This window comes from Bidens hawaiensis, unplaced genomic scaffold, assembly GCF_021521415.1.
Source record: "Bidens hawaiensis isolate Kalapana, Puna unplaced genomic scaffold, B.hawaiensis_p1.1 tig00025093_1, whole genome shotgun sequence".
NCBI lineage: Eukaryota > Viridiplantae > Streptophyta > Magnoliopsida > Asterales > Asteraceae > Bidens > Bidens hawaiensis.
In genome coordinates this window covers 1-11,180 of record NW_027493991.1, presented here as the reverse complement: position 1 = coordinate 11,180, position 11,180 = coordinate 1, and the positions used below count along the sequence as shown (strand labels likewise).

The window sequence follows — 11,180 nt, the reverse complement described above, 5'->3', positions numbered from 1 at the left end:
TGATTAAATTATATGGGTATGTTACATTTTTATAAAAAGTGTAATTCTGAAAATAAAACGGTATTCGACTCAATTAGTATTTAAGCATGCGTCAAAACATTTTTATTTTATCCCTTTTTCTATCAGTTATGGTCTAATAATTTCTGTCTACACTATCTAAGGCTTTAATTATTCGAAGTAGAGTTTAAAAGATTAAAATTCGATAAATTTGAATTAGCTTTTTGAATTTTTGAATCGGGGAAGCATACAAACAGATACGTTTTTCAAATCGAAATCAAATTTGTGATATCCGAATTGCTTTGGCCACGAATATATTTATTCTTTTCACCTTTCAAAGACATATTTATTCATATCAAGATATCAACCATAAACAAAGCATACTTAAAATCATGTAAATCGAACCTAATATGTTTAGCTATTTGTCTAATTAGTGGGTTGATGAGTACGCGTTTTGTAATCATTGTTAGACATGGTTAACGAGTCATAACTCGCTTAGTTAACAAATTGAATTAAATGTGTTACGTAGAGAGTAAACAAATTAATTAGTCGACAAGATCAATTTAAATAGGGGGTTTCGCTTGATAAAGTAACAAAGCACTAGTTTCATGTGTACTAGTTGTATTTAAGATACGTATAATTGTTCTATTTAATGTTACTAGTGGTCCATGTAACCATGGCTGTGCATTATGCCTACTTAATTAATTCATCTCTAGACTAACGATATAATTTATTGCTATATCAATCATCTTTGTCCACATATGAGTCATTTTCCATCAACCAACACAACTTATCCGACAACAATATGATTAAAATAGTTTTATGTTTTCATTGTAAAATAATAAATTTTAATAAAAAGTTATATGTAAATAAAATTTAAAATTCATGCTTGTAAGATGTTGTCTCTCTAATAATTTTTATTTTTTATTATGCACCCTTATTCTTTTATCTTTGATCTTTGTTGTAGCTTTACTACTATGTAGCGTTTGGCAAATAAGAATGACTGAATAAGAAGAGAAATGAAATGAGTCATTGCGAGAGATAGTAAAAATGAGTGTTTGGTTGGTCAATGGAATGAAATCAACGATTACACAATGAACCACATTCCATCAAATCCATTATTTTCCGCCCCATTCTATTTTTTTTCATTCTATTCCTCTTTCATCACAACCACCACCATTGCCGCCGCCACCAGCACCACCTAACCACCACCATCGCCTCCGCCACCACAACCATCGGCATCATCACTATCGCTGCCTGACAACCACAATCGCAGCCAACGCCACCACCGTCATCGCCACCATAACCGTCGCCGGCGTCACCGTCACCATTAAAAAATTTTATTTTTGTATTTTTTTAATGTTGAAATATGAATATTTTTATCATTTCTATTTCATTCATGTGTTTTTATTATTATTATTATTATTATTATTATTATTATATCAAACAAAATAAAACAATAATTCATTCCATTTCTATAGGTTAAACAAAACATTACAAATGAACGGTAATGAGTCATTTTATTATCTTATCCATTTCATTCCTCCTTTATTTTATTGTCTTCAACCAAACATACCCCTATTTTTAAAATTCAAGATTGGCTATTGATTTGAATTTGTTTCAAAAATTTTTATGACTAATTGTTAAAAATTCAAGATTGGCGGTTGATTTGAATATGTTATCGGTTTTGTAATTCGGAATCGGTGTTTGATTTGAATTATATATGATTGTTTATTGGATTACATCGAAACAGAAGGCAAGCGGGCAACAAGCTGCGCCGCTACTCCTTTTTGAATCGCAAAACCCAATCTTTTAAAAACTATATTTGCTGATCTTGGAGTCATAACATTACTATGCATGACCCGCTGAACACGGGTAAGTAGCTCCACAGCTTCAAGCGCGAGGAAACCAAAAGTGTCAAAAGCAAAAGGAATAAATACATGTTGGTTGTCAAGACACGCCTTTTCATGTTTTGCCACCTTACCTGAAGCAGCTTTTAATGCGGCTTGACCGACCGCGAAACCACTACTCCCTAAGCCCACCAAAGGAGAAACCCCTGTTAAATCCACACACACGTGTTTCCCTCCCTAAGCAAAAGGAATTTGCTCTGAATTTTTGATGACTAATTTGAACTTGCCTCGACTTTAAAATTTAGGTACGTTGAATGATTTGTAAGAGAAAATAAAGAAAAGTTAACTTCTATATATGTGTATAATGAGAGGAGAGAGAGAGATGGTTGACGACCAACCACTGATGGCAAAAGTGGATAGTATGATAGAGAAAAGATGAAAATAAGAATCATAAAATAGTGATACCACGTAGAATGATAAAACTCTTTAAGATATTGTGTATCATAAGATAGTGATACCATGCAACAAAGTGCATGCACTTCTCGCATATCAATGGTTGGGAGTTGTGGTCGTTCCTTTGATGAGCCCTTTGCATGACGAAACCATCTAAAAAAAAGTGAATGATGATATTTGTAAGCGGCAAGCATGGCTTCTTGAACTCTGCTCTGTTCAAAATGACAATGGGTGTTGTAAAAGCGTAAGACAAAGCATGGAATGAGTCTTGGTGTTGATGCACGTTGAACTATCAGGCGTCCCTCGTAACCAAAGAGAGCCACTGATCTCGTGTATTTGTATGTGGATGTGCACAAGGAAATACATGGTTTGATGGTGCGAGGATGTGATAGACCAAATACTTTGAAGATCGGATCAACTCGATTACGTTTAAACGTTTTGGGTTCAATGGCTACATTTATCTTCTCATCCAGGAAACTTCGGTGATTAAGAAAAGTCGTCCAACGAAAATGCTTACACATCACATGTACCAACGGTTGGGAGTTGTGGTTGCTCTCATATCTAAAAACAACTTTATTGGCGGGCCACTTTCATATTCAAGATAAAATTATATAAGTGACAAACATTAGTAAGCATAATAAAATGACTAGACATTAATCTAGCCCTCTAAAATTAGTTTCTCCACAAAAAAAAATTGCATCGATCCACCAAATAAATATAGAGTGAGGATCCTAAGAAAACTTTATGAAATCAATAACTTGGATAACTATTTTGGCCCAAAAAAACCCCTTAAAAATTATTTTAAAAAAATTATAAAACGTAAATAAGCGAAATTTTATAAAAAGTAAAAAAAATCAAAAAAAAATATTTTTCATCCCGGTTTTATATATAAAAAATAATAAAAAACCCTAATTATACGCATATGTATATTTTTATTTAATCTCGATTTGTACATTATCATTTATCTTAATTGTACATATGTGTATAAACAATAACATGTATAAAATTAAAAAATATGTATTATACATATATGTATAGTTTTACTAAACCGACAACTTTTAAAAAAAAATTATAAAATCGAGATGAAAGATGAAATTTTTTGATTTTTTTTTACTTTCTTTATTTTTGTGTTTTTTTTTTGTTTTATAAATTTTTCTATTTTTCTTAAAAATAATTTTTTTTTTCTAAAATGGTTTTTGAAGTTCTCAATTTCAAAACGATTCCCATATAATTCCAATCCAACAAAAATTACATCGAACCACCAAATAAATATAAATGTAACCAAATTTTTATTTGATTAACTTGTTCATAAACTCCACAAAACTCCCTTACAAAAAGATTTACTAAATATTTGCAAAAAGAAAATTAAAAAAAAATAATTAACAAATTACCAAGCTTATGTGAACGTAGACTTGGTTATAAAATATACACAAATTCCTCCCAATTCAATAAAAAATCCCCTCAAACCCAAACTCAATGGCCCAAAAAAAAACAAGCTAACTCGAGCTCAGTTCATCGATTCTTAACGGCCACTCTGAGCTTGGTGTAGTCGAGGACCGTGATGTGTTGGTAAACGACAGCCCGATCTTGGTCAACGGGCTAGAAGTCGAGCTGCTGCTCATCCCTTGATTATTCATCAGGGACCGAGCATTTAAAAATGGCGGTTGATTTGGGACCGGCATAGGGGTCGCCCGGTCTTCGGCTTTTGTAGTCAAAAACTCGACCACTTCCGCCATTGATGGCCTTAAAGCGGCTGACGCTTGCGTGCACAAAAGCCCGATTTGCATCACTTCTAACGCTTCGTGTTCGGGAAACTCACCCTTTAGTAACGGGTCGATTGCTTCCGTCACCACACCCTCTTTGTATAGCTTCCAAACCTGTTTATTGTTCGATCATAACACGATTAAAATTTGAAACAATGAAATGAGTTAAAAATATGGAAAAAATGTTTTGATTTTTAATTCGTACGCTTTGGAAAAGCGAGCCGGTATCTTCTACAAAGGCATTGTTTCTTTTCCCGCACGCGATTTCAAGAACCACAACTCCGAAACTAAAAACATCGGCTTTTTCTGTAAGTTGTCCTCGGACTATGTATTCAGGCGCCATATAACCTCTGAAATTAAACAAACACAACAAACTATTAACATTTTCACACAAAAGCACACTGATGTAATATGCAGTAAATCTCGGTGGTATATCGATGTTATGGTATCTCGGTTATCGGTCCTCGTGAAACATCAGTCAAAATATTGGTCAAAATATTGGTACCGATAAAATCGGCGATATTGATCGATATTTCACCGATATTCACGATATCTATGTTTTAAGTCTTAATTTTCAACTTTTAGTGTTTAATGTTGGTGGTTCGAGTCTTAATCAGTTCCTACTTGCTACAATGGTTAGTGTTGCAAAAGGTTAATTTGTTAATAGTAGGAATATATAATGAATTGTTAGTGTTAAAGTGCTATATATATAAATTCTGCATGATATTAAAATTACCGATATCCTACCGATATCTCACCGCGATAACCGATATCTCAAATATCGGTCCTCGACCGATGTCCGATGTTTAGGATGTAATGATGTGCAAAATTATAGAGATTTTCTTACAAAGTTCCGGCAATTCCAGTGGTAAGATGACTCCGGTCAGCACCAAAAGTCCTCACGAGGCCAAAATCAGCGATTTTGGGATTAAAATCTTTGTCAAGAAGAATGTTGCTGCTTTTAATGTCCCTATGGATGATTCTTACATGACACCCTCCATGAAGATAAACTAAACCTTCAGCTGTTCCGAGGATCACCGCCATTCTTTGTTTCCAGGTTAAAACTTGTACTTTATCTTTGTCTGCAATGAAAGCGTTATATCATATCGAAACCCGATCAATGCCATGCTAACTAATGGGATCAGGTAAAGCATAGCTTTCGGTCTTGAAGGTGGTTAAAAGCAGAAAACCAGTGGAAACTAGATTCAAATAGTGCTGTAAATGTTCTGAGCCTGTTCAGACTCCGGCTCATCTCGTTTACAAACCAAGCCAAGCCAAGCCAAGCCAACTCGGCTTGTTTATCTTAATGCATTGAAATGTTTAACATAGGCTTGGCTTGTAAAAAGCTTGAGCCGACTCCTGGCTAGTCGAGCAATCTCCTTTATTTAATAAAAATAATAATTTTATATTTTTACGCATATTGATATGTATAAGAAGAAAACAAACACTATTTTTAACATATCAATAATGCAAAATTAATAAGCTATAAAAGTAAAAAGTAATAAATTATATATATATAACAAGATTCGGATAATAATTTATATACATTAAAATTTGGCTTTTAATTTTAACGAGCCTAACAAGGGAGTCAACAAGCCAGCTAACGAGCCGAGCTTACTTTGGCTCTGGCTTGGCTCTTACCATTGCATCACCTTCTTGAAGGTTACCGTCCCACATTTTTACTAACAATTGAATTACTTAAAAAAAAAAGGTAAGAAGATAAGGAAATAACCGAAAAGGAAATGATCAAGGCTCTTATTTGGAACATATTCATAGACTAAAAGACTCTCGGGTCCTTCGATACTACAAGCCAAAAGCTTGACGAGATTCTTGTGTTCAATTGCACTGATCAAATTAACTTCATTAAAGAACTCATCGACCCACTGTCGGGTATTGAAAAACAACCGTTTCACAGCAACAACGTCTCCATTCGGAAGAGTTCCTTTATAGACCGAACCCGCTCCCCCTTGGCCTAACTTATTTGAAAGGTCAAAGTAATTCGTTGCCTTCTCTAGTGTTTCATATTTGTACTTTAATCCAGACTTGTTAAACGAACTCCATAGCATGCCCATAGTTTTCCGCTCTGTAAACGCAAGTCAAGATTTTGATTATTCGGGTCAGATTTTTTTATTTGATTTTATTAAGATTCAAGTTACCTTCTCGGATCTTTGATATTCTTATATATGCAGCATAACCAGCAAAAGATGAGATCATGAGGAACGCAACTGCAGCCAAGACAACGGCTACTTTCGCTCCTGGACTAGATAGCCCTGAAATGATGGATAATTCAAAGCTAAAATTACCATTATGCCCTTTGACCGAAGACTGAAAAAGCCATCGTTCACAGTCATCAAACCGTTCTTACAGAGTCAACATTCAAACACGAGGACTAGTGATACAGACGGTTCTCCTTGTGGTTTATCCGTGAAAGCGATTTTAAATAATTAAAAGATACAACTAATATGGTTTGATTGAGAATAAATTCTTGTTTATGTTTTAATGGAATACCAAACAAGCAAATTAAAAAAAAAATGGACCAAGACTGAAAAGTCAACAAAATAAATTATAAATTCTTCCAGGTAGGTTAACAAGAACATACACCCAAATTTCATTGATCTGAGGATAATAATTTAAACATGACTAAACAACCTTGCACATGGAGGTTTATAGATCCAAATAAAGGTTTGACTTTTATAGTGTAAAAAAAAAAAAAGATAGCATTTGGGTTCAATTATTGTAAGGAATGTTAAAACTTAAATTAAAAAAAAGGGTTATCATGTTAAAACTGTTTAAATAATACAGTAATTAAAAAAATGGGAGCTGAAAACAGAAGATACCTATATCAATTTTGAGTTTGAAAATTACAATGTTTGACCTTTGAATTTATAAAAGGTCAAAAAAGAAAGTGAGCCATTATATTTGAAAATTGGCCAATCTTGAGAATCTTGAGCACCACTTGCCACGAAAACTAAAAAAAATTGGTATAATAACAAGGCTTGAAACATAAGATGTTCAAAAAATATAACAAAGAATTCAAACAAATGCATATAACAATCTAGAAAAAAATCACATGAATCGCCCAAATACCAAAATCAATTTTTTAGAATTTATTTTTTTACTACTGTTAACCAATAAAATCAGACCTAAGTCACACAGACTCGATGTAAATACGTCCAATAATATATAGTCAGAGTGCAAAATGATGAACAAGCATCATCATATGATCACAAAACCCAAGCATTATTATTATTATTATAAAACTAAAAAGGAAACTTCTGGGCATTGGGATCACAGTTAAATTAAAAAAAAAAAAACTGAAATAAAGCTTCCAAAGTATAGTAATCAAAAAGCAACCAACTTTGCAAAAATATAAAAAAAAAATCCAAAAAATTCAAGAAATATAAAAACTCATAACAAAATCCCAAAACCCAACCTTAATAAAACCAAAATCGTAACTTTTTTTCCTTTTATAAAAAGAGCCATTTACTTGTATTTAAACTACCGTACTCTTCAAATTTGAAGAGTCCATTCTGACCACACTACATTATCTTAATCAGACCCGCGCTGGCTTCAGAGTTTGGCTCGGCATTCCTCCGGGAAACCATACCGCCGACCGCCGCTTGACAGTCGTTGTGCCACCACAATAGCAGAACTCTCCGGCGTAACATAGTTCTGCTCTTGTGGTGGCACAACGACTGTCAAGCGCGGTCGGCGGTATGGTTTCCCGGGAAACGCCCAGGCCTGACTCTGAAGCCAGCGTGTGTCCAGCTAAGACAACATAGTCTGGCTAGTAAGATCGAAACTATCCAAATTAAATTTAAAGAGTGCGTGTGCCTAAAACCGCTAAAACCTAAAAAGTTCTAAAAAACCGAAAGCCGGAAAAGGAAAAAGTGAAATACCAGAACTACCCCCATCAGCCTGAGACTCATTATTGAAAAACTTCAGAGTCGAATACCTCAAATAACACCCAGCATTCATACTCCTCCCTTCTCTGCTCGGCAAACACCCAATCGCCTCACTCTTCGCCTTATCCAAACACGTCCGACACTCCGGACTCGTCAAACTCTCCCAACACTGAGCCAACCCATAAACCCCATTCAACCCCAAAACCCCAAACCCACTATTATTCACCGCTAAATTAGTAACATTCTCCACCAATTCCCCCACACTCCGATTAAACTCCACAACCCCACCTCCAAAATCATCCCAATTATTATTATTATTATTATTAACCAAACTGGATGTGCAATTCCTCGTATCGGTAGCCGGGTCAACGGCTTGCTGGAAGAAACTGGTGTTATCGTAGCGAACGAAGCATCCGTCGAGGAATATCCTGCCGGAGGTGCGAGGGAGACAGCCGGGGACGGCGGTGCGGCTGACGGCGTAGCAGACGAGGCAGTCGGTGCGAGAGAGGTCGCGGTGGCATTGGATTAAGGCGTAGAAGGGGGACTGGGTCGGGTCGGTTATGTTGGTGATGGCGAAGTTGTTGTTGGAGTTGTTGAGGTTGCTGGAGAGGCGTTCCATGGCTTGGACGAAGGTTGGGATGAAGTTGGATGAGGTGGCGCGGTCGCCGGAGCAGGTGAGGTTGCCGGCGGGGGTGGCGCGTGGGTCGGACGCGGCGGGGAGGATGAAGAGGAAGAGGGTGAGGGTGGTGAGATGGAGAGGTTGAAGCTGGGACATGTGTTTGTGTTTGTGTTTGTGTTTGGTGATCATGTGAGTTGGGTGTATGTATAAATGGAGTGAAGAAGATGAGAATGAATGAGTCAAAGGTTTAGAGGCGATTTCACACGCTTTTTTTGGTGTGCTTTCTCTCTCATATGCCTGCCAACGCATTCAAATCAAGGATGATTTCATTTTTTTTATTACTTTTTTTTTAAATTTTATAGCCAATCCTGAAAGACCGAAAGCAGAAGTATGCAAATAAACCGGTTAACTGAACCGATCTGAAAACTGAATCAAAACCAAACCGGTTTGAAATAGTAGGTTCGGAACCGGTTAGTAGTTTTCTCCACAAAAACTGGTTCCAAACTGATTAACCACTGAAACCGGGCAAAAACCGAGCTGAAACCGATCGTACCATGGTCAAAAATCGGTTTCGATCCGAACCGAAACCGATCATAAACCAGTTTTGACTTTTGTTGACCCTGAACGGGTTTTGAGTTTTAAACTGGTTTGTGCACCTCTACCTGAAAGTAATTAAGGGGAGTTTGGAAATTATAATGTGGGTTTTGAGTGGGCGTGAGTGCAAATTATAGGGTTGAAAAAGGAAAGATGGTGATTTCTTGTAAATTTGAGGAGACTTTGTTTACTACTATTTACTTTTTAATATTTATTGAATTGGTTGTGGGCAGATGAGAGAAAAAACTATAATGATAAATCTTTTTTTCTTTTCTTTTTTTTTACATTTTTACCTATTTTAGTCGCATTCACAAAGAGGGTTGTTCACGGGCAGAGCGAAGGCTTGCTCGTTGCTTGGCTCATTTACAACTGAACCGAACAACTGAAATTCGAACCGAGTGAAAACCAAAACGAGCCAAAATCGAATCAAGCATTTTTTATCAAACATCGAATGATTTTCGAGCATTAATTATTTCTTTTTCACTCCAAAAATTTCAATAAGGAACAAGTTTGAAGGTTATAAATAATATATTTTATAAACAAATAGTAGTCTTTAGACAAACGTGTAATAGGTTGTAGTTTTTTAGAAAAAAGGTGTTTAAAGTGAAATATAATGAGCATGTAAACAAACTTCTAATATTTTGAAACATTGAATCGAACTAATGAAGCTATAAAATTGACGGAATAGGAAAAATTTATAAGGGTTTAATAAATTGTATATATTTATATTTAATGTGTCTTGTCTATATATTTATATATTTGCTCATATATAATTATATAATATATAAAATAAATAATATTTGAACCGAACCGAGCAGAGCGACTCGTTTATAATCGAGCGAGCGAGTTCGAACGATGAATGGCTTGGAAGCCCTATTCACAAAATTTCTTCATTTCTTACAAAATTACAAAATTTGAGAGAAAATTTTGAAGGTTTCTTTGAAAGATATGATGTAGTTGAAGATGATATGAGAATTCCAATATGAATATATGAATGCTTTTATAACCCAAAGAGTTATCGACCTAGTTTTGAGGGTTTGCAACTTGCCTTGAACTCACCTAAAAAATGCCATTTTAAATCGGTTCATTTGTAAACAAGTCAAGCTGGCTAGACTCGGTGTGTAAATGCACTGAGGTCACTCACTCGTAGGCTCGCTCTTTAGCCAAGTTCGTTTAATTTATATAAGTATTTTTTTGCCGGTAGCAAAGCAAACTTTTATACAGTAAATTCCCTCACCAGCAATATGCTATATAGAAACCAAATGCCACTTCCATTTTAGTGGGTCAGAAAGTTTGTTTAAAGGTTTCCTTGTGATGGTGCTCAAGTTCAAATAATGACTTATGGGCACACTTTAAAATACGGGTAAGAACACTATAATGAAGATTCAAACTTAAATAAAGCGGGTTGTATGCAGAATTGTGGATGATAAGTCTTTTAGAGTCACAAGTGAAATATAGGAGGGGGGGGGGGGGGGGGCATTACATCAATTTGATCAGTCATTCTAAATTAACGAGTTAAGCTTCCCTTTGTTTTAATCTAAATAAACGAATATGCCTTTATTTCTGAAACGTTACAATATTATTGTGGGCTAATATTATTGAAAATGATGTCATTCCTTGACTTCCATATGGACTAAAATGAAACCATATTTATATTCTTTAGTTTATAAATTTTGCATTATGTAAATGTTAAAAAAAAGGAATTTTTTTTTATAAATCATATATGTGCATTACTTACAAATCCACGAGTTGGCTCGCTTTTTAGCTGTTCGTTTAAGTTAAAGCCCAAATTCACGAGTTAGAACAAGTTTTTAATGAACCGCTTGATGAGCCATTGAGCCACGAGCTGGCTTGGGCTTTTGATAGGCTGAGCTCAATCTCAACAAAATAAACGAGTCCATCTGAGCCCTAAATTTCAAAATGAAGGTTTATTTGTACAATATGGATTGGTGTTTTTCAGATTGGAGCACGTCTAGTTTAGTCAAATAGAGGAGCTACA

General features: G+C 35.3%; 1 protein-coding gene across 1 annotated transcript; it reads right to left on the bottom strand.

Moving 5' to 3' along the window:
* Positions 1-3,790: 3,790 nt before the first annotated feature.
* On the bottom strand, positions 3,791-8,743 carry LOC143570837 (cysteine-rich receptor-like protein kinase 42). The gene is made up of 6 exons (XM_077056380.1): positions 7,963-8,743; positions 6,220-6,333; positions 5,796-6,146; positions 4,911-5,145; positions 4,269-4,413; positions 3,791-4,177 (listed from the first exon to the last, which is right to left on the bottom strand). The coding sequence occupies exons 1-6, from the start codon at positions 8,741-8,743 to the stop codon at positions 3,797-3,799; spliced, it is 2,007 nt and encodes a 668-aa protein (XP_076912495.1). The 3' UTR covers positions 3,791-3,796.
* Positions 8,744-11,180: the final 2,437 nt, after the last annotated feature.